General features: G+C 31.5%; 1 protein-coding gene across 1 annotated transcript in view; it reads right to left on the minus strand.

Moving 5' to 3' along the window:
* LOC127545804 (netrin receptor DCC-like) overlaps nucleotides 1-24,963 on the minus strand; it is a 287,141-nt gene extending 262,178 nt beyond the window's left edge. The window contains exons 1-2 of the mRNA XM_051973316.1: nucleotides 24,826-24,963; nucleotides 20,443-20,563 (exon numbers count right to left, since the gene is read on the minus strand). Of these exons, the coding sequence (XP_051829276.1) occupies nucleotides 20,443-20,563; nucleotides 24,826-24,930 (226 nt within the window). The 5' untranslated portion in view covers nucleotides 24,931-24,963. The remainder of the gene's footprint in view (nucleotides 1-20,442; nucleotides 20,564-24,825) is intronic.
* Nucleotides 24,964-25,396: the final 433 nt, after the last annotated feature.

The raw sequence follows: 25,396 nt of genomic DNA on the forward strand, positions 1-25,396 counted from the left end.
TTTCCTTTTTTATTAGCAGAATAACAAAAATGAATATAAACACACATATGTTTATATATGTGTGTGCATATATTTATTTTTCCATATAGATATTAATATGAGAGGGAGATAGAAATTGACAAACTGTCAGGTCATGCATATACATACATATTTGTGTATATGTATTATATATATAAATACACAAATATCTCATATAGATATTAATATGAGAGGGAGATAGAAATTGACAGTCAGGTCACGCATATACATACATATTTGTGTATATACATCATATATATAAATACACAAATATGTCACATGTAGCTTATATATGATTGCAAAAATTGATATTAACTATATACTTATATCTGATTTACATATATTTCTTTTGAGAAATTAGAAAAGGAAAAGCAAAACTTCAACAGGTACATTGCTATAAATAATTCATTTCACATCATGGTCTTAGACTTAATTTCTGTCTCAATTTGACAAAGCTGAAAAAAAAAAAAAAAACAAGGTCTCAAGAAACCCTAATTACTACATGAAGTGCTAGTACATTGAACATTACATTTATCTGAACTCCCAGATTCACATCTTCCAACTTAACACTTGCCCTTTAAGCCACCCCCTTCTCTGATTTGCTCATATGTGATAGATGGTTGAGCTTAATTCCTGCTAGGATAGAGCCTTTCAAGGTTGAATTACAGCTTCAGGATGTGGAACTGATGTTGGAGTGCTGAACCAAGCTTCGTACACTCTGTTAAGATCCCAGCTGTCAGAGAAGTTGTCTATCAAAATGGTAGCAAACTCAGTGACCCACCCCCTTACATCTCATAACCAAACATGTATTCTTTAGAGCATGACTATAGTGGCTACAATGTGTAGTTATGCTTTGCTCAGTTTTCTTCCTTTACACAAAATGTAAAAATTTAAAGATAAAACAAAGGTAATATCATTCTTATTATACATGACAATAAGGATATATTTGAGATTAATGACATCATTTTAAAAGAGAAATGCTAAAATTCCATCTTTTGAACAGATACATTTGAGAGAGATTGTCCTCTTCATAAAAGGAAGTCTTAAATATAAACCTTTTCTAACTCATTTAAATGTTTTCTATTCTATAGATCATTAATCAAATAAGGAAAGAGAAAGTATCCCCTACCAACCAAAATTAATCAGAAATACAAATGATAAAATTTGAGATGAAAATGTAAATTACTAGGAAATTATGATATTTTAACAAAAATTAGTCATAACATTTTAGAATTTTTTTTAGTGTCTCTATAAAATTAGTTGTACATCTATGGCAACCCTTATACTTGAAATAAGGTCTTGTTTAGAAGTAAAAACTGTAGAATTGTTATTATTTTGTGTATGTTTACAAAAAGAAGATGAAGAAAAGTATGTATGTAGGTTTATTAAGGGAGAGAACCAGTAAAGGAAAGAATGATTCTTTTTCATCTTTCTAACCTCCACACTGTACCAAACTACTCTTTTTCTTACTCCTCAATGAAGGAAGGGAGAAGAGTGAGGTAAGGTGATTTGAAGTTGAGGGAAGAAGTTTTTACACCTCAGTAGAAAAGAGAAATGACAGCTTTTCCAAAGTTCTCTTTACTTACTGTACCACTCATGTATGTACATATACCAAATACATACAAGTATATACTATATAATCAAACATTTATAGCAAGTCAGAACTTAATTGAACAAGTATTTATTAAAGCGAGATCAGTTTTGTTTGGTATGTAGATAGTCACATTTACATGGAGGATATATTCCAAAAGAGAAGGGGAAACTAAAATTATAAGCTAAGACTAAACAGTAGAAAATATTATACAGATAGAGACAATGTGACTTAGTGGATGAAGAATGGGTTTGAAGACTTAGGTTCCAGACCTGATTCTGAAACAAACTAGCTGTATGAAGCTGGACGTATCATTTAATTTCATAAGCACACACATTGTAAGTCACAATGTTATAAGCAACACTATTTTACTATGTTACATAAGAATTTATTATATGTATGTACAAATGAATTATATATGCACATTAACACCTAAATTTTAAACAAACATTTAAAAATTTTATTTTATTTAAATAAAACAGAATAAAAAAAAGAAAAACAGGAAAGGAATATAAAACAAAACAAAAGAGAACATAGTTATGTGCCTAGTCAATCATGAGGGATAATGCAAAATATGAGACAACCAGTTTAAGAAAGTATACATATTAATAGAAGAAATCTTATTCATGAGTGTCCATCTATTCTTTATTTCCTTATAAATTGTTCTTTTGTTGTCTGCTGTGTACCTTTTTTATTTTATTCTTTCCCCCCACTTTCATCTCCACCACTGCTTACAAGCACAATATAGTTAAGAATGGATATATTTATGTGTGTATTTATGTGTGTATATATATATATATATATATATTTACTATTTACTATGACTGCTGATTCTTTGCTTTAATTCTGCTCCTTAACTTGCCTTGCTATTTTACTATGTTACATAAGAATTTATTATATGTATGTACAAATGAATTATATATGCACATTAACACCTAAATTTTAAACAAACATTTAAAAATTTTATTTTATTTAAATAAAACAGAATAAAAAAAAGAAAAACAGGAAAGGAATATAAAACGAAACAAAAGAGAACATAGTTATGTGCCTATATATATATATATATATATATATATATATACACACACACATGTCTTTTATAATGGTGTCATACTTATCAATAAACCTTTGTTAAGCACTTAGAATGTTTGTATTTTCTAAGCATTGTATGGTTAATCATTGTGGCTTAAAAGTAAAAAATCATCTGCAATATAAATATATGCTATATATACACTTTCATATATGTATATAGAATGGGGTTTAAGATTATAATTATATAAAATAATTTAATTTTTAAAGAGAACATTTCCCACAAGGTTAAGCCATGCATGGTACCAAAAAAAAAATGGAAAGAATATACCAAAAAATAAATCAAATTGTATATAGTTCATAGTTTCTTCCTTGTTCTTTATATGCAATCTTCATTCTTTCTCTTCATATCCTGAAATGTTTATATTCATTGATGATCATTAAGGTTACATTAAAATTAATTTTAAATTGAAATAAAAAGGAAGAAAGAAAATATCAGCTTTTTCTTCTTAATACAAAAAAGGCACCCATAATAAATATATCATAAGAGTTTTTATATTATTAATGTCTGATACTTATTGATTCTTCTTGTTCTTTTTAAATTTACTAGCAATTCAGGTAGTGGGTTATTCTTATCTATTAATCAAAATGAAGAGTACATGACAATTATCTTTAATCATATGAAAAGTAAATATAATGTAAAACAGTGTGAAATTACTGCTATGAGTAGTAATACCATCATTTTCAAGTGATTCTGTGTAGCAAAAATATAAGAAAGAATAAATTAATTAGTTTTGCTGAAATGGAGTACTAGATTTGTAGTTTATATAAAAATCTAGGTACTTATATTACTTTTCTTGATGAGATTGGTTGTTTTGCATTAATATTTATTGAGCCCACAATACAAGTCTGACCTTTGTGACATATATCTAAAAATGCTATTCTTCCCCCAACTGTGTTTCAAAATCAGTGGATGCCCAATATCATATGCCTATGTTACAGCCAGAAAAGAAATGGTTTCATGTTTTAAAATAGTAAATTTCTTTCTTCATTTCATCTAATAAGTAATTCTGTAAAACTCATAGTATACTTAAGGGGAAAGATCACTAAATTTAAGACTTAATACATCTAGGCATAGATTCCAATTCTGTCATTTACTACCTGTGTGACCTTGGGGAAATCATTTAACCTAGGTTTGTGAAATGAAAAGGCTGCACTGGATGGTTTCTAAAGTTTATTCCAGTTCTATATGTGTCTTATGAAGAAGGAAATAACAACAGTAGTAAATTCACAGAAATGCCTAATATTTTTATTGTGGCCAAGATGGGATGTGTGAATTTGCTGATAGTTCAACTTGAAATATTCAGAATTATTTGAGCAGTTTGATCCAAAAATTGTCCTATGGATCAATATCAACTTAAAGATAGAGGAAAAGAAAATAAATTATCTTTGAAACAGAGACTGACAACTTGTCAGGGCTGAAGGATAAAGATTTCATGGTCACTTATAGATCAGATTACATGAATTTTGTGGTGCTTCAAACTTAAGGATTTGTAATCTTCATCTACATTTCTTTCATTTCAGGCTATCTGAAATTATCAAAATAATAGCTAATATTTGTATAATATTTTCAAGTTTGCAAAATGCTTAAACGTAGTATTGCATTTTGTCCTCTCCATACCCATAGGATGCTCTTAATATCTGTGAAGAAAGTGACGCAAATGGAAGTGAAATTAATCTGCTCATGGTCCTTCACTTAGTAAGAGAAGCTGGATTTAAACTTAGGTCTTCCTAATTCTAAGTCCAGCACTCTATCTACTAGTTGCCTATGAAAATGACTACTGTTAGCTGTTGACATGCTTGGCAAATTTTCATGCAAAGTAATATGTTGTCTCAGAGCTCCCCAACAGCTCTGTTGACTCTATCAATGTGTTGACAAATATCTTTTATTTTGTTCATACATCGAAGGTTATAGTGATGACATATCTGATAGTTGCCATATTAAGTTCCTTGGAAACCCCAGCAAAAATCTGATTCTGAAATAATTCTAATTAATAAATTTTTATTTTCAATTTTGTTAATTGCACCTTTGATTTTTGAATTTTCATTTTGGTATTTGATTTTGAAATTATATTTTTATTTTTCTTTCCTGCCCAATTCAATGTTTTTCTTTCATTCTTATGTTGATAATGTCTAGAGGTATCTTTTCCCATAAATACTGCTTTATGTACAAATTTTGTATTATTGTTGGCATTTTCTATGATTACATCATCTATTTCTATAATTTATTTAATTCATCAATTCTTTAAAAAACAGAAACAACCCAACAGTTTTCAATTAGCATTTATTTTTTCATTCTTTTCTCATAAAATTTTGTAACAAATACCCATAGTCAAGCAGAATAAATTTTCACATTGGCATAGACAAAAATTATATATATTTATTATATACCTTAAAGTCTATTTCTCTTTCGGAAAGTTGAAACCTGGTGCATTATTTTCTGTCCCTTGGAACTATGATTAATCATTAAATTGATCCAAATTCTTAAGTCTTTTAAAGTTGTTTATCTTTAAAAAGTTGTTATTGCATAAGTTATATTTTTGGTTCTATAACTTCACTTTGTGCCACTTCTTATGAAAAAGTTTTGGGTTCCTCTGAAACTATGAAGCATATTATTCATATGGAATAATAGTATTCTAGTACAGCAATTTGCTATGATTTGTTCAGACAATACTCAAGTGATGAACATACCCATGGTTTCTAGTTCTTTGTCATCACACACACACACACACACACACACACACACACTATAAATATGTTTAAATATATTGGCAATTTTCATCTTTCTTTGATATCTTTAGGACATAAAGCTATTAATGGGATTTGTGAGGTAAAGGTTATGCACAATTTAGTGACTTTGGGCCATTGTTTCAAATTGCTTTTCAGAATAGCTGGACCAGAAAGAAAAAATAATCTACATCACTTACAATGCCTTGATGTGCTTACTTTTCTGAAGTTCCTTCAACATTTGTCATTTTCACTTTCTGTCAGTTTAACTAATCTGATGAGTGTGAGGTGAAATCTCAGAATTCTTATATTTGCATATATTTATTGATGGATGTATTTTTCCTCTTTAAGACCTACTTATTTATATCTTTTGAAAATATGTCACCTAGAGGATATTATTCCTGTGCATTTCCTCATTTATTTTGGGAATGCTTTATCAGTAAAACTTCTTTCAAATATTTTTTTTCCTCAGTTAATTGTTTTCTTTCTAATTTTGGCTGCATTTGACCCCATAATTCTTCTGATTACGTTACTCGGAGAATTCATGCTAATCCCACTTTTAAGAACTTCATTAAACATTTTTTTTTATTTCATTGAGCTTAGTAAAGGATGTTGTTAAAAGGGAACCTATTATCAACAGCCTCTTAGTTTATGTTCAACACTGGAACAACTAGGTCACTTTGAAGTCACTGAACAGTTAACAAAAGAGATTTACTGTGCCATATAACAGCAATGATATGCAAAGAAACACTTAGATTCTCTAGTCCCCAAGTTTCAGAAAGAAACAAAACTACTTATCAGGAGAGGGTACAGAGACTTATATTGTCCTCAAAAATCCATCAAATCAAAAGAATATCACTATTAGGTTGAACTATGTATGTCTTTAAGTGACTAGAAAACTGCATTAAGTCAGGCAAACACCAATAAAGTACAAGGGATATTTTTGTAGACTTTCAGGCAAAAGTCTACAAGTTTCAGGGAAAACTAAATTCCTAGTTCAAGGAAATAGGAGAACCCTGGTACTATCATAGCTATGTTTAACATTTAAGCTTTTCTACATTTGTTTGTCTTTAAAAAAAAAAAAAAAAAAAAACAACTAAATCCTAAAATGTGGTCATTTTGCAAAGGTACCATCCAGTGCTGAGAAATAAGTATACTACTTTCTATTCCATGTCTTTAACCACCAGTGATCTTTCATCTTTAATGTTTTAAATTTCTATTCAGATACTCTATTTCTTTCTTATTTAATTTATATTATATTGAGATAGGTCTGAATGGAGTACATTTAAGTCTCCAGCTATTGTAATTTTACTATATTTTTTCTATTTATAACTTGTATAACTTTGAATTTAAGTTTTTATATGCTATTTCATTTGGTACATGTATGTTTAAGTGTTTCTATTTCTTCTTTGTCTATGGTGTCATTAAGCATAATGTACTTTTGCTGTTTCTCTTTTCATCAAGTCTGTTGTTTTTTGTCTAATGTGAGATCATGATTTCGATTTCTTTTTATAAAAACTTATTTAAAGTATAACAGATGTTGCTCAGAATCTAATTTTACTCTGTATGATGTATGATTTTATTTCTATTTTAATTGTGTTTCTTGTAGTCCATATATTATTGGTTTCTGCTCTTTAATTCATTCTTCTATCCTCTCCTATTTAATAAGTGAGTTCACCACATTCACACTTAGAGATATGATCATTAATTATGTATTTCCCTATATTCTATTCTTTAATGCTTTTCCCTTTCTTTATTTCTGCTCCTTTCTTTTTCCCATTCCCAGTATTCAATCACAGGTTTTTGCTTTTTGTTTCTTTCTTTTTAAACCCACTCTCTAATGCTAAAGATTTTTTAAAATTTATTTTTTTTAATTTTCATATAATCTGTGACTGAGATGTTTTGCATCTCTTCTGTAAATTGTTAATCCTCCTTCCAATTCTTTCTTTTAAAATTGTCATTTCTTTAATATGATTTTTTAATTGAAAAACAAATAAACAAAAAACCTCTTGCATTATTTTTCCCCAAGTAGTCTAATTGACCTTGGGGTTGTTGTGTTTTCCTTTGATCATTTGGTTTTAGGTCACATGAACAACTCAAGCAGAATAGGGATGTTTAAATCTTCAGTATACTCTTAGCGGTATGCCCTATAATTCTGAGGTTATAAACTCTAAATCCAAGTTTGCAATTGGGTGATATTGAAGCTTCAACAAAAAGGCTCTAAACTCATCCCATATCAGCTCCTTGAAAGGTTCTTCAAGTTTAGAAGGACAGAATTTTAGATAATTTTGGTCCATATTACTTTCTCCACTTAGGTCTATATATTGAATTCAGAAAATCCTGTTCTGGAACCAAAGAGACTAAAAGTTTATAGTTACACTCCTAGACAGCATTCTCTGCTCTAGTACACTCATAGTCCTCAGCCTCCTTCCTTCCAAAACTTTGCTCTGGAGTCAGGACAACACAAATGCAGGTAAACATTAGGTCTGTGATTCCTGAACAGATACATGAACCATAGGCTCTAGACTCAGTTTGTGCTAGAAGGATCCAAGGCCTGACTCAGGTATCAGAGTAATACAACTGCAATGTTAGCCATGGTTTATGTTAGCCATGGTCTACACTCCTTGGTATGCAGCTTATTTCTCTGGATTTTTTTCTTTGGACCTCTTTCTCTAGGATCCCTATTGGCTATTTCCCTGTACTGACTTGGGATATAAAAATACTAACTGTGGTTTCTCCCTGAATTTCCCATTCCCTTTGGGTAAGAGGCTTTTCTTGGATCCTTCATAGAAGACCTGAAGAAAATTATTTATTGTTTTTCTGCTATTTTCCCCAATCTCTTCTTTCTAACTTCTATCTGTTGTTCTTATTTCTGTCATTTGCATTAAGCAAAGTCAAATGCCTCTTTCATGTCAGAAACTAGCTATCATGTTCACACTAAGCCTTCTTCTCTTTAGTCTAAGTATTCCTAGGTTGATTAATCTTTCCTTATATAGTATGAACTTTAAGATCCTCATATATCTTCCACTTGGCTTCCAAAATTATCATAGTGCATCAAAACATGTGGTGCCAAATATTAGACTCCATAGTCTAAATACGGTCTGATCAGGATAGATCACAGTGGGACTATGGGAAGAGACAATATTGTGTTCTTCAATACAAAGTACTTTGGAATTAATTTGAGAGGCTTCATTTAATCCATAGTGAGCATTTAGAACACACACACACACACACACACACACACACACACACAATCCTCAGATCATTTTTTGTTTTTTCAAAACAAAATGCTAAGGAAACCTCTTATATTTATGGAAATGATTCCTAGAATCCAAGATTAAGACATTGCAGGATTTTACTGTTAAATGTAATCTTATTAGATTTTCCCAGTGTTCTAGCTTGCCTGATTTTTGGAATCCTGTTATCTAAATGGAGACTCATTCATTCCCTCATTATGCACTTATATCATCCTTAAATGATGAATCCTTTCTAAACATGGTGTCTGTCCCCAGGAAATTTAGAGTTTAATCATGGATATAACACCAAACATACATAACTAATATTTATTAAATTATATCAATGCATTAAAAGAATACAAGACAAAATATTATGTAGGTTCTAAAGGGGGAAAGATAATTAAGTAGTTTGTAGAAAGTTTACTGGAATAGACAGATTTGGAGATGGATTTTAAAGAATGAACAAAACTTCAAAAAGAAATGATATTGCATTTCCAAAATTAAGGACTATCATGTACCAAGGAACAGATACATTTGGCAATATCAATGGACATGTTCTATGAAGGAGAAGATGGGAAATCATAGAGTTCTCAAGTTTGGGTTGAACATAGAGTAAATTGAAGAGAGTAAAATTACAAGTCACAATGTGACATTCTCTAGTAGCACATTGGACACTTTTGAATGTTGCATGAAATCTTCAAGTCGTTAGGTATCCTTAGAGCATGAAATTGATTTTGTAAAGCAAGCTTAAGTTAGGAAATAGTAGCTTACAATTGTCACAATTCTTTCAGATGAATAGTAATTCTTTGGCTATTTAGTATTCTCACACTTCTAAAAAAGTGTCTACCCTCCCACAAGACTTTGTAGATAGGAGAATAAGTTGATCTTTATTATTTCAGTACTTATTATCAAAGTAATATAACTATAAATTCCAAGATGCTAACATATCCCTATATACTTCTATGCTCAGATGTGTTTTTGTGTCTTTTAGAAGATGTCAAGAGCTTTGTCAAAAATAAGATCCCTAGGAGTATTTTCACTTTAGATAAGAGAAAGGCAATGTAAGAACAGACTTGAAATGATGGCCAAGAAGTGTTTGAGAATCTGTTTAAGTAAAGGACTACTATGTAGAGCAAGAATTCAGTTTGCAGGCTACGGTAAAAGAAATATCTCTTGCTCTCATAATCCATATTTCTTATAAACAGGGTGAATGTATTTATATCTGTTTAGATGTTTTGATGCAAATCTATGATTTCTTGTGGCTAGGAAATTCCTATTGTGCAAACCCCCTTATTTAGTACTGACTGGGACTTTTGTCTGAAAATTAGAGACCTAGAAAGATGCCTAAGATCACTGAGAGATAAATTGGCTTTCTCATGATTACTTGGATAATTTATATCAAAGGCAGGGCTTGGTCTTTCTAACCTCAGAGCTTTCTCTTTGTGACCAGCATTATACCAAGATGCCTTTCTTATTTAGATAAAACTGAAAATATTCAATATTTTTATATTGATATTAAAAGTGAAAATTTTAATTTCCCCCCTCCCCCAAGAAAAACAACAATACTTGTAAACTAATGAGGATAGAACATAATTTAAAGGAAGACAGTTGAAAACTCTGATTGAGTCTTGTGCTATAGTGAAATTCCCATTATTGCTGTGCAGGGACCAACATGTTCTCCTTTGACAAGGACAGATTTTAGATTAAGCACTCTAATATTGTTGAATTACCATTCTTGATGGCCAGTCTCTCTGGTCTAAGGTGCCTTAGAGAAATGGAACATAACTGTGGAAAAGTGTAGATTTCAATGAAGGCAAAGCTCTCTTTCCTAAATATCCACAACCCCCACTCCCAAGTTCCCACATTTTAAGGGAAAGAATAGTAATGTAAGGACACTGCTGAATTTAAATGGAGATAAAGGACATTATAATTACAAATTTCAGGATCCAGTCCCAAAATGATAGGTTGACAGTGTCAGACCCATCCAGTGACCAATTACAATTATATTTAACTCTAGTCACTGGAGATAAGGGAAGGGAGAGAGCTGAGGGAAAGAAGTACCTCTTTGGATTCATCTTCAAACTTATAAGGTATTTCATTTTACAAATTATCTGCACATTGCCCAGGCTAAATAATTAATGTTTAAATAAGGTACATATGACTATTTTTGAACAGAGAAAAAGAAGAAGACAGGGAATTACAGACAGAGTGAGGGAGCCTATTTTTCCCCTGTCACTCAGAGATAAGGCATTAGCATTGCTACAGAATGAAGGCTGCTTCCCCTAGGAGATGGCTGTAGCCTTTAGTTCATTGTTTTCAAGCGTACAGATTGGGGTGGTGGACTATTTTAAGGGGGGAAATAGGGAAAGGAGAAAAGGAGCAACAGCAGTAGGTCAGATTCCCTATCAGTCAAACCACAAAGGTCTGCTAAGCATTCATAATTTAGTCTGGAGCAGAGTAAGCAGCTATTTCCTAAAGCACGTATGCTTTGCAAAATCAATTTGTGAGCTCATTACATAAATCCATATTAAACTATTTAGTCTATATTTAACACTATAACAAGGATAGTCAGGGTAAATTAAATGGATTTTGTTTCCAGGTGGCAGAGAGCCAAAGTTTGTCCTTCCTATTTTAAGTTAATGCTTGACTCTCTAATATGTTTATACTACTGATAGGAGAGACAGAAGGGAAAGATGGTGATTTTTTCCTTTCCGATATTAACAACAAATCATATCTATATTTTTCAGTCTTGAGAGTTTCTGGAGACACATACTTTTATTGCCTCATGCCCCAACATAACCCCTTTGCCCTGTATTTCAAAATAGCAGCTCTGTAGGAGTCCTCTCCTCAGTCTTGGGAAACATGCACAGTTATATGTATGGTAAGAGAATGAGTTTTATCAGTGAGGAAAGAAAAAGAAAAAAACAAAAAACAAAAAACAAACCCATAGCTCATCAGGGAATTAGGATGCTTATGACAATGTCAATTCCCTTAATAAGTCCTTAATTACCATTATTGTAATTTTTCTCTGTTTCCCATAAGTCTCCTCTAGGACTAATTACAAAATCACTCATTTCATTTTTTAAAATAGTATTTCTTGCATTCATTCTTTCTTTTATTCATTAATACAGAAACAATCATGGTCCATCTTATAATCGAACAGGTTTGCCTAATCATTTTTTTTTATCTACTCCAATCCCCTAACTCTATCTCCTATACAATAAAAATAAGCAGAGCCAACAGACATCATTTTGATCCATCCATTGCTCTACTTGCAGTGTTACTGCACTGCACAGGACTGCTCAACATGGTGTACCCTCATCAGAGAAAGTATTGTGCTCTATGAGCAAAACAGAATTGAAGTAGCTCAGAAGAAATTCAAGATGCACAAAATTAGAGAATCTATCCAAAGGTTAATATTTATACCCAAGCTCTGGTAGAGCATTCTGATCCATAGTCAGATACATTGTAACTTGACTCTAGAACAAGTGTGTGTTAAGATCTTCCAACAAGCTCCTCCTCTTCACAGACATTCTTTTGTTTCCCTATATTTTGACTCATACCTTGTATTTAGAAAAGCCAATAAGCAACATCAGTGGAAAATTTGTTTTCCAAAGCTTTTATCCATACTTCTCTTTTCACCTAATATGTCCTCCTAACCAGACATATCTGACACTGCCACAAATTCCATCCCAGTACCTCATTATGGTAAATAAGTGATCTTTGATTTTATTAAGTTATACCAGCAAACTATAAAGTTCATTTCTCTTCAACATCTCCCTCCCCCAAAAAGAGTTGTCTTCTTATAAGAACAAGTAACTGTAATCAAAGAAACTCTACCAATGTCTCTGGAAACGCTACATTGTTTCACTCACCATCCATTTGGCTTCCAAAACTAAAATAATCTTCTTTGTCCTCCATTTGCCTATGTATATTTTCTCCTCTTATTAGAAAATTACTTCTCTGAAGTCAGGGGCCACCTCACTTTTATTTTTGAATATCCAGTACCCTATGTAGTGCTTGGCAGATGGTAAATGTTTCATAAATAGTTTTCTAAACATTTATCTATTAATTCTACCAAGTTGGAAAACTTCATGTATGATGTTGGTGCCATACTAACTAATTTGAGCACCCACCTGGCTATTTCCACAAAAGTTTAATCACTGGGGTGTAGATCACTATAAGAAAAAAAATTAGATGACCCCCAATTCTGTGCAATTTTCACCTGTTTCTGCAATGACAGTGAAAGCAGTGGAAAGGGTATTCAAAAAGGTGTTAAAATCATACACTTTTGGATTATTGATACTACTAATATGATATTTTGTCAAGAACTCATTGTTTAATATTTTATGGAATCATTTCTTTTAGATAACATCTTGACATTTACATAAGATATATGTGTTTTTAATTAAAATGGCTAGTATATTCAATCATAGAGCCATGATTTAAGTCAAACCACTGGTCTATTGAGTTTTTTTTTTCCTTACTAAAACAGTACTCATAAAAAATAAAAAATAATTGCTCATTTTCACATAGTGTCATATGTTGTAAATACCACTTCCATATAATAGCCTTATGAGATAGATTGTGCAGGTATTACATCTTCATTTTATGGATGACAAAATTAAGTGTCAGAGAGCTTGAAGTACTTTCTTTAGGTCACACAGCTAGCAAGTGATAGAAGCTGGAACTTAAAATCAAATGTCTCACTCAAGGGCCTGCCAGCCAATTGCTTCTTTAATTCAATAAAAAAGAGTACACTGGTATTCCCATGTAGGTATACCATTCATTTGTTACATTAACTATCCTTTAGTAATTCTAGAAAGTAAATTAGCACTATGCCCAAATAATCTCAATTTCACATTATTTTTAAATTGGTATGGTACATCTTAAAAGAAAGGCATCCAAACCAGATAACTTTGGATAGTTTTAGAGTAAAAAGGGCTATCTGGTATGTTTTACTTGATTCCACATGTACTCTTTCTTTACTTGGTCCTATCCTGTAGTAGGTTACATTTACTTAAAGATATAATTATAAAAAAGGAAACTTTCTCTGTCCTTTACCCTTCCCCACCCACCAAAGTGAAATGTTTAGACTACAAATAACTAAGTGGAGCTAAATATTGGAAATTCCTAGATTAATAAACATTAGTGGTGGGGGAAAAGACCAATAAAATAAAACACACCTCTTATTTTGGCTGAGAAGTAGAAAAAATAATGGGACCAAATGTTGCAGAGATATAGTCATTTAGTCATTTGATATCACTTAACTATTTTCTTTCTTATAAGGGAAGGTACATGAGACATGGGGATAGAAATTTACTGTGGTTTAACAAATAAAATACATTATTAAAACTTCAAATAAAAATTTTTAGTGATATATAGATAAGTAATCTGTGTAGTCTATATAGTATCTCTTGTTCCTAAGCTATTCATTTTACCAAAAAGTTTTGTTTTATTTCAGTTATGTGGTGATATAATAAAAACCCCTTGGTCCTTAAATGGTCTGAAGTATCTGTCTATCTGATTGTCTATATATACATGCACACTTCTATTTTATATGTATATAGACTAAACAAACATATATGTATGCATGTTCATATCCATTTAGATATATATACATTAGATATGTACATGTTTATCTACCTGTATAATTCTTAATGATTAAATATGTACATATAAGCATTATCTAATTAATACACATTAATGTGTAGTTATATATACTGTAAATATGACTCATAGAATCAATGTTCCTTTCTCATAAAAATTTGCTTACCCATGAAACCAGAAAAAATTTATTGAGGTTCTGAATTTTTCAGAAATAACCCCAGAGTAGCCTTTCCTTACCCATTAAATTATGCTTACATGGTTCCAAGTGATCATGATGAAGGAAAAAAAAAATCACCTGAAATTGAAACTTTTTTGAAGGAACTAGTAGACATATCAATATTTTAATTGGAAATTTCTGACCAATTTAGGAGTATAGTAGAAAGAACACTGAATTTTTTACCTTGAACCTGAGTTCACTTGTGTAACTTACTAGTTATATAATCCTAGCCAGCTCACTTAAGTCCTACATCTGTAAAGTTAGGGTGTTAACTTATATGACACATAAGAACATTTTCAGTTCTGAATCTATCATTCGATGATGTATTTCTATCTGCCCAATACTACCTATATCTACATGATCCTTCAGCATACCTTACCACTTGCTTTCAAAATATATGTTGTTGTTATTGAGGGATTTTTTTTTTGATATTGTTGAAAATGGATCACATAAAATAAATGGAAATATGATGGCATGTCAGTAGTTGCAAATATGCAACTTTTTAAAAAAAACTACTAAGTTCCTGGAGAGCAAAGAAATAATTAATTTACAAATACTATAAAAAGTTAAAACACTTTCCCACTGCAGACAAACCACCAGAATGCATAGTCAAAAAAAAATTATTCTTAAAGGTAAAACTTAGAAAAATAGGAATTTGTGGGTAATCTACATCATTTTCAATGGAGGGAAAAAAAACTAACAAACAAACAAATAAATAAAAAATCTTGGCTTAGAAAGAGATTATTTCATCTCATTTTATTAATCAAGGGACTCACTGCCATGGAAGAATATGCTGATTCCCTAGAACTTTAGCATATTACTTTTAAAGTCTTTTAAAGGTTGAAAGTGTGACGATGTAGTCTCAGAATTACCACATAAATGGGTAATATTACTGATATTGAAACAAATTAAAGGGGAAACACATGAGGAGATCTGACCTAAAAAAAAAAAAAAAAGGGATGGTCATTTGCTTTATCATATAAATGTGAAGTATTTCCATGGTCAAGTAAATGACTTTTTTTTTTCACGTTCTCCTATATTTGTTCCCATCATAGCTCCATTCAATGAAAGCAGAGATAGACCAAGGAACCAGATTGATGATATTATGCTCTGAATTAGAGAGATGAAATAGTAAAGGAAAGAACTAACTGTTCTTGGTTGGTATAGAAAATTTTATTTGATGAAAAGAAACTGTTTTTCCTAAAGTGATCCAAAACAAAGAAAATAATAAAGGGTAAAATTTTTAAGCCTCTGTAATAGTTTCATTTTAAAATTAATATTGAAATTTACAATTATTTAATAGAAAGAATAGATTTAAACTATGTTAGTTTATATATGAAAGAGCCTGAAATGGCTTAAATAGTGAAAGTTGTTTTTTGGTTTTTTTTAAAGCAAAATATTATTGGGTGCATATTGATTTGAAGACATTCCAATTTAATTGTCTCTGCTTAGGATGGAAAATATTTTCTTGCCTTTGACTCAGTGGCAAAGCTTTTTTAACAAGGTTCTCCCATTATATCTGAGAACACCGTATTTCTGGTATGACAAATCTGAAAAACTCAAGCTAACTGACACACTCTATACATAGAATTCTCAGTTTGTGACACTGAATAAGAAACACTTTTGGTTCACTGCATCTGAAAAGAACTTTTTTACCCCCACATCCAATACAATGAATGAAGAACTTAAATCATAGTTACTTTCTGTAGTAAGTATTGATAATTATACTTAATTGTCTGCCAGTAACTCATGCCAGATTAGGAAGTATATCACTTTAGTGTTAGCTACATTCTCTTACACAGTCACTTTGGTGCTGTTGTGCTGGCAAATTAAATCCTAACAGATCTTGAAGTGTTAAGACTAATTGTGCAATTACTCATCCCCTCACACAATCCCATTGAAGTAATGGTGTAAAAAAAAAAATTAACATTCAGGAAGAAATGTTGTAATTAGTGGCAGTTAATGCAGTTTAAAAAATCAGTTGTTGCCTATAGACTTTTTTTTGCCCTTTAGCTTTTCCAATTTTTCTCTTCAAATTGATAAGGCACTACATACAAAAAAAAATAAATAAATTCAGGGTACAACTTGTACATTTGGTGCCTTAAAGCTTAAGCCTACCCTTAAATAACTTTATCTAATTCTAGGCCATGCGATGTGCAAAATTCAACATCATTCTTAATCATAACCTTTGTGAGGAAGGACAGGTAATTGATAGCAATTCACAGTTTTCTAAATGCCTAAGCAATATATTTCCCTTAGTACAGTAGAACTCCATCATAACAGTGGTTTTGGGGAATGCAGATAACAGCAGTATGAAAGGATGTTCTTGTTAAAGTGAGAGGCACGCACTATAAGTTACTCTGGGGAACATGACTTGGTACATAATAAGCTTGAATTCATGGGCCAAACTGGTGGTGATTTCTAATAGGATTTACTCTTCTTACAATCTCTTGACTTTTTTCCCAAGGGTTTTTTTTTTTTTTTTTTAGCAGTTTTGGAAATAAAATATCATGTCACATCTTTAACAGGGATTCCAATTATTTCCTTACTCATTTTCCATATTCATTTCAAATTGTTCTCTCTAGCTTCTACTCTATCATTCTTGCTTTCTGAATGCCAAGAAGTACTTATTGCAGTTATTATTTTCACCTCAGCTGTTCCAAGTTGACTTATACTAAGGATGAGTATTCAGTGATACTCAGAGCATAATAAGAATACTTAGAAGAGGGACAAGAAAGTGACTTAGATAGCGAGTTCAGTTGTGACTTCTTATTTTCTTTCTTTCTCCTCAAACATTAGCATATTCTATCCTTTGATTTACAAATTTCCTAACTGTTCCTATCATTTTTCATTCTGACCAATGCATGTACTAACTATTCTGAGTTTTAGTATTTGTCTTCTCTTTAATCCCATAAAGTAGACTCCCTTGCCCCCATTTGCTCATCATACATGGCATCACATTTAGTAGTATGTTTTCCTCTCAAATTTGGTTCAGGATAGACACTTCTTATATATAAATTATCTATTATTGGCTAATATACATCTAACAGATACACAAGTGATATAATCAAAGCAATAGAGCTAACTTTCCATTCATTATTATACAATTAATAGTTTCATTCTAAATAGAAGTATTTTGACATAACATTATAGAAAGCCAGTTTCAGAGTCAAAAAACAACAACAACAACAACAACAAAAACAGGTTTCAAATCTATCTTCTGAAAAAAATTGACTGTGAAACTCTGGGAAATTTATTTAATCTTTCAGTATCTCCCCACAAAAATTTATAATTCTAGATATTGTAGAGTAGGTACTAAGATGCATTAGGAATAGGAATCTTATCATCAAAAATTGCTATCAATAACAAGAAAGTTACATGTCTAATAAAAGGGAAAAAATTCAGTATATCCCAAAAGGCTTAGTTGAGATTTTAGTTTTTAAATCTTGAATGCTTCAAGACTAAAATAATTAATGCAGATTTAAGCTACTAATGCTTTGGAAAGCTGCTGTATAAAGTTATTAAGGCTTTAGGAAATAGGTTTAAAAATCTTAAAATTTTACTAAGACTTTTGGGACCTGTATCATGGTTCCTCTCATCTTTGATCAACTGACCAATAAAATATTTAGTTAAGTTCTTTGTATTGGCTACCTGGCATACTAAGTTTTGGGGGTAGAACAAAAAAGTAAGGCTGTTCGTAGTAACTTAAGCCAGTTTTAGTAGACAGTAGTGCTAAACTGAACTTCAAGTTGTAAATCTCATTCTCATGGTGCAAGAAGCCCTCTTCTATTAATTAGACTTTCAAAAACAGCATAAGATAATTTTAAGGAATGTAAATTATGGGAATAGATAGTGAAGGTGAAAGAGTATCTGATTTCTATCTGTTAGGAGCTGGATTTCTTTAACTTGTAGCAGTAAATTAGTTGATAACACTAAGTAAGTCTCACAGAGTATTGTCAAGAGAAAGAAGAAAGCAGTTCACTCAATTCAGTGATTAATAGGATGTTAATTTTTTTTTCTCTAAATGACTAGTTTCCAAAAAAGGGGGTGAAAATTGTTTATAAAAGATGATACTGAAACTTAATGATGCTTCCCTGAGTATCAACCCATACAGAATGCCAGCTTTAATAAGTCATTGTCTGGACCTTACTGAGGAACAGATTGTTAGGGTTGCCAGGGGTAACTCTCAGTCAGAGGCCTATGGACAGGCCAAAACTGAACAGCTGGGCAACACAGGGTTCACACTGTGCCTGAATATATATGTTGACCATTTATTGACCAATTTTTAAAAGAGAGGGCTGTGTTCTCATCGCAATGGTCAGCCCCATCACTTAATTTATATGTATAGCTTGCCTCTCCACCATCTGTGCATGCTGGCCCCCTCAACATCTCTGAGGAATTGGACTGGCATTGTTTGAAGATCTGATTAAATAGCCAGGAAAAAGTCATCCATCATTTATAAGGGGGAAACGCAGACAGTTACAATGGTATTCTGCAGCCCTTTAGGATTTTGTCTTCATTTTCTTTTGCTTTCATTCTAATCCAATGCCAAACATAATAAACACTGACCATGAGTACAGAATTTACTGACAGCATTTTAACATGTAGGTGGAAGAAGTAATGAATTATCCAGTTTCCTCTAGGCAGGTTCTGGTAATGTATTAAACTACATTACTGCTAAGGGTAGCCCTGTTCCCCGAGGCTTATACCTACTGAAAAATAATCAAAGAGCCCAAGCTGAATGCTGGCTTCTGTGATTAAAGGCTACCTGTTGGATTATGGTTTTCCTCTGTGATGAGGCTTCCTGTGTGTAAGTTAATTTGAGGTAAAATGTGCCAATCTGATCCCCAAATCTTCATCAGTGAGTCAAAATGTAGTGTGCATAGTTCTGGTTGAGTTGGAAGCAATTGTTTGAAAGTTTCTCTTCTTCCCACCTATAGTATTATTATTTCAGTTTATTTTAAAGCATATATTTATCTACATGTAGTGACTAAGAATGCAACATGCACTAAACTGAAAAATAAGATCTTCTGATACATCAATGACCTTAAATGATGGTTCATCATCTCATCCAATACATGGGTTGTTCTAATCCTTTAGAGCTATAGTTTTGAAAATCTTCCCCTCAACACTCAACTTGGATTATGAGTGAAATCACATGAGTAAGCATTCTAGATAGATCTCAAATAATTGACTTTAGAAAGAATTGGGTCATAGTGCTTAATATTCATATTTTAAATAAGCATCTAAGACAATGAGCCATCATTGAAATATATTTAGCTTGCATCTTAGAAGATTAATTTAAAAAAAAGATCAAGAATAACCAAATAGTTAACATTTACAAGAGAACAAGAAATAAAACATTTAGGATTCATAACATCTACTAAAATGAATAATTTATGTTCTTTTGTAAATTATATTGAGACAAAAGTGAAAGAAAATTTCAATTTTCTTTCTTGAATAAGATTCATTCTTTTTCATCTTGTTCTCGATTATTCTCCTATTCCTAAGCAGTTTTTTCCCCAAATGTTGTTGTGCATTTATAACACAAATTTTATATGAATGCTACAAAAACACAATGATTTTTAAACATTATCCATTTTTTCAATTATTAGAAACTGCAAAACAAGGTTCCCTTTTTACTCATTATAACAAAAACATATCCACACACAGTTAGAAAGAATATGTTAACCTTACATAGGATGTGAACTATTTGTTCTGAATATCTTCCATCTTGCACTGGTCTTAGACACTATCCAAATTATGAGTTCTCATTCTAAACCTCATTTAATCAAGGAAAGTTTTTTTTTTTTTTTTTTAAATAGTGCTTTCCTGTTTAGCTAAATACTTTTGAACTGGATCTGAGAGAGATATGAGAAACATTTTAGATATTCTAAATCAAATACTAATCACATTAATTACATATAGCATTTCAAATGTTTTCATCTTCTTACCAGGTTCAGGGATGATTAGCTGGGCACTGGTCTGTGTATTCCCAGCATCATTCTCAGCTACACATTGATAAAAACCTTCATCCGACTTGACTACTCCAAGGATTCGCAAATTGCTGCCACCCTAGGGAGAAGAACAAATGACTGAAATGTTTTTTTTTTTTTTTTTTTTTTTTTTAAACAATAATAAAAACAATCAGCCCCAAATTACAACTTCAACCAAGCTCATTGTTAGTTTCTTAAAGAACCGAGAAGAAAGGATATGCTCAATGGATCTTAATTTCACTCACACATCTTAACATACCTGAATAATTTTATGAGTATCTGCTGAATGTATCAGCAAGGATGTAATCTGGTATTGTAATTAAATTAGTTACCTTGAGTCCATGGATGTAACAAAGTATAGACAATATGCATATGAATTGAAGGTTCTTCATCAGGTGAGTAACAGCCAAAAGGTTGCAGCAATGATTTGCCTTAATCCCCACCCCACTTCTACAGACTAGGCAAGATCTATATCAACAATTGCTAAAGGAGTGTGTGAGTGTGTGAGTGTGTGTGTGTGTGTGTGTGTGTGTGTGTGAGTGTATGTGAGTGTGTGAGTGTGTGTGTGTGTGTGTGTGTGTGTGTGTGTGTGTGTGTGTGTGTGTGTGTTTGGGGACAGGGCAGATACTATAACAGTGGGACAATTAAAAAATTTTAGTTTAACTAGGAATCCTAGAATTAGCTATTTCCTGGGGCCAAAGGATGACCCAGCATTCTGGAGGCTGGCTTCTAGTTCTCATGATCCTATACTGTGACCAGTAGTGGACATGGACCATCTGTTGTTTCTCCCTCGTTTTTACACATGACTAACTCACTTTTCTCATTCATATATCTCTTTGTTTATAGTTTACAACTTTTTAAATAAATACTATCATCCTTAGAGTATGATAGTTTTCAGTTTATGAAAAAAATAGGAAAATAAGGTTTTTGCTGGCAAGTTTCTAATAATCTTGTATCTTCCATTGAAAACAAACAACTAAATTAAATGAACATAAGCTTCCACTTCCATGTAGCAAGCCAATCTGTTTCTTTTTATATGAGAGAAAAGAAAGATATAATGATCTGAGATTGTTTTTAATTTACACTTAACTCAGTTTATTTTAGTTATTAGTAGAAATATTATTTGTGTAAATTTGAGGCATGTTAAATCACATCCCCTTAAGTCATTAAGAGAAAAATATTTGTTCACTGGGAATATTTAATTGTTTTCTGTATCAGGTCGCAAATTCTCAACTAATATAAAATTCTTACATATAGGTAATTTCTAATTGGCAATTCTCATAAAAGTTCCTATTAATATTAGTTACACTGTCAGAGACACATAGCTATATATCACTATAGCTCATGACTTAGATTTCTGAAAGCTTTGGGGAAATATTTTTTTTTAATATACAATGAGTTTGAGATAGGCATTTTGCATTTTATTTTCCCTCTCCCTAAGACTGTAGACATTTAAATGGGTTGATAGTAATGAGTCATGCAGGGAGAAAGATTATTCAAACTGTATAGAAAACAAATGTTACATTTTATCATGTATCCTTAAGGGCACCCAGCAATTTCCTTTATATGCAAGCAGCATATATTTTATGCGTATACAGCACATTTCAAATTGCCCAATGACAGGTCATTTTTAATTCAGTTGTAGGGCAAACAGCAGTGCACTTAAAGGAACTAATGGGTTGTAAAACATTACAAAGTTAACTTTTGTCCATCGTCACTCTATTCCCATCAAATTTTATAAAATCAATTGAAAATACAATTATTTTGAAATACAAAAAAGTAAGGAAGGTGAAAAATTGAGATTTTCCTTCAATCTTTGAAACATCATATAAGAACCAAAGGCATATAAAAGATGGTTAAAACAAACACATAGATAAAAAAAAAAAAAAAAAAAAAAAAACATGGTCTGTGAAAGGATAGCTGCAACCTAAACAAAGGAGAGCACATGATATAGTACTGACATCTAAGAGTTGACTAAATGTTTGACTTGGAGTTAAGAAGACCTGAGTTCCAATATGGTCTCTAAGACTTATTGTTTTATTCTAGATTATCACTTACTAGCCTCAATCTCCTCAACTCTAAAATGGGAATAATAATAACACCTATCTCCTGGGATTGTTGAAGTAATACCTATAAAGCATATTACAAACTATATAATTAACAATAGCAGTGCTAGCAGTAGCAGGAGGAAGAGGAAGAGGAAGAGGATGGGGTGGGGAAGGAGAATAAGAAAGGAATAAAGAGTCAGGGAATAAAGAATCCTGGAATAATAATTCTGTATCCAGTATCATCTTGGTTTGTTTTGCTTTTATGCTTTCATGACTTTATTGGCATAGAGAATTCTAAAAAGGAAATTCTTTTTATCCATGCTTATTGACACTTGCCCTGAAATTTATATAGTCTTCAAATGTTGCTTGGGGGCACTAAGGTGAGATGATGAGATGGACTTACTTAAAGATATACAGTTAGGATATTTAGAGATTACTACTGAACTCAGACTTCTTTGTTTACCCTTTCTACTTTATCTAGGGCAAATGTATTACCTCACTTCTGGACCTCAACTAGTTCATATATAAACAAAGAAATTAAACCATTTGACCTTGAAGGTAATTTACAATTATAAAAAATGATTACACATTTTTGTGGAAAAAGATATGTTATTGAAAATGTGTACTTTGATTTAATATGTATAATATCAAAGTACACATAATATATATTATGTGATAACCACTAATATGAATTCCCCAACAAATTATATTTCCTGAAAAATATTAAAACAAAAACCATCCAAGATGGATAGTCTATGTCTTTTTAATGCAGGTCTCTTGCTACTTTGTCATCTGATATAAAAATAAGAAAAGAAAGAATAAATTTCATCAAAAAGATTGTAATCAAGTTCCTACATACGCATACACACCAATTTATATATATATATATATATATATATACACACATATATGTATATATATACACATACACATATATATATGTATATATATAAAACCACTCACACATCATGCATATACTATGTACACACATGCACATATATGTATATTGTGTGTATATATGTACATATGTTGTATCTATACTATATGTATACATATGTATGTGTATTATGGAGAGAGAGAGAGAGAGAGAGCGCGCATGCGCTTAAGTAGAAGGGAAACATAATAAATACGATCTATAAATAATCTGTATTTATTATGTTTCCTTCTACCTAAGCTATTTCCAGAATTCAAACAGAGTAAAACAGTGCATTTGAAAATTTTGTAAAGCCCAGAACAAGAATGCAGATTGGAAGCATCAATTAAGTAGTACAATGGATAGAATGCAGAGCTTGCAGTTGGAAAGATCTGAGTCCATCAATTATTTCCTAGATGTGTGACACTGGGCAAGGCATTTCACATCTCTGGGTCTTAGTTTGGTCTTTTGTAAAATGAAAGGTTTTAATTTGATGGTCTCTGAGATCTCTTACATTTCTATGTTCCTATTATTACTATCATCATAATTCACAAAGCTTACATTTGTATATTGTATTAGAAGTATGAAGAATTTTTGTACAAAATATCTCATTTAATCCTCACCATAAGATTATCAGATAGGTAGAATAAAGCACCTTAATCTTTATTTTACCAAGAATATTGAGTCTCAGAGAAGCTGAGTAAGTGATGATAATGATGGTAATGATTCCTAGTCTTTTCTGTTAATGGCCATCTTTTTTCTCTAATAAGAATTCGCTATAAGAAAGGGACCATTCTAGAAGCTGAAGGAGATCCAAAAGTTATCTGCACTATCTTCCTAGAGAAATAATACCTTAGCATTATATTTGTCTTCTTAATGCAAATTTTGGGGCATAAGATAATGTTACCCAAGTGGCAACATAGTAAAAGCAAAAGAATATTAAATTAGAAGACTAGGGGTCTAGTTCTGGTTCTATCACTAATTAGCAGTGTAATCGTTATTAGTCATTTAGCCTCATTGGGATTCTATTGACTCATACAAAAGCCAAGAGATTTGGATGAGTTTGCTCTCAAGCTAAATTGTCCTTGCTAGCTCGAAAATGATAATATGTGATCATAACAAGTTTTTAATCAATCATATAACAACAGGGATTTTTTTCAGATCATTTCATGGACTATTTTTGCTTTGAGAAAAATATCTTTAAAACTCATTAAAAATGTACTTTCAAAGAACTAAGTGCTTCAGAAAATCAACTTTGCAATACATTTGAAAATCAGAAACAGGGACCCTGTGTTCCTCAAAAAAGTCATTTCCACACATAACTGAAGAACTACCACACAATTTGAAAAAGCTGCAAATCTAATATGACAAAATAATTACCACTATCTGAAAATAATCACTAGGTATGACCACATCTCCATTCTTCATCCAGTTCACTGTAGGCACAGGCTTTCCCGAGACAGCACACTCAAACTCAATGTCCATACTCTCATAGGCATAGAGATTTGAAGGATGAATTAAAAACCATGGTGGAACTGCAAAGACAAAAAAAAAAAAAAAAAAAAAAAAAAAAAAAAAAAGAAGAAGAAAGAAAAAGAAAAGAAAGAAAAGAAAAGAAAAGAAAAGGGAAAAAAAGAAAATTAAAAGGATTGGATTGTAAACATCAAATGCTAAGGACTTCACCAAACTAAAAATACACTACACTAAAATAGAAAACATTTGTAACTTGCAATTTCCCCAAACCTTTAGCTTATTAAAGAGGAACAAGTGTAGAACATATTTATTTTCTCAAATGCAGTTAAACAGTTGAAGTTAATCGTATTTTGCCACAAGGAAAGATTAAAAACCCAATTTGGAAAAAAAAATGGATTATATATAATAAGCATTCTGAGTACCAAAGTGCTGCATAAAAGTGACCTAGACCCCAATAGGTAAATGGAGCTATAAAATT

The sequence above is a fragment of the Antechinus flavipes genome, chromosome 1 (genome assembly GCF_016432865.1).
Source record: "Antechinus flavipes isolate AdamAnt ecotype Samford, QLD, Australia chromosome 1, AdamAnt_v2, whole genome shotgun sequence".
Classification (NCBI taxonomy): domain Eukaryota; kingdom Metazoa; phylum Chordata; class Mammalia; order Dasyuromorphia; family Dasyuridae; genus Antechinus; species Antechinus flavipes.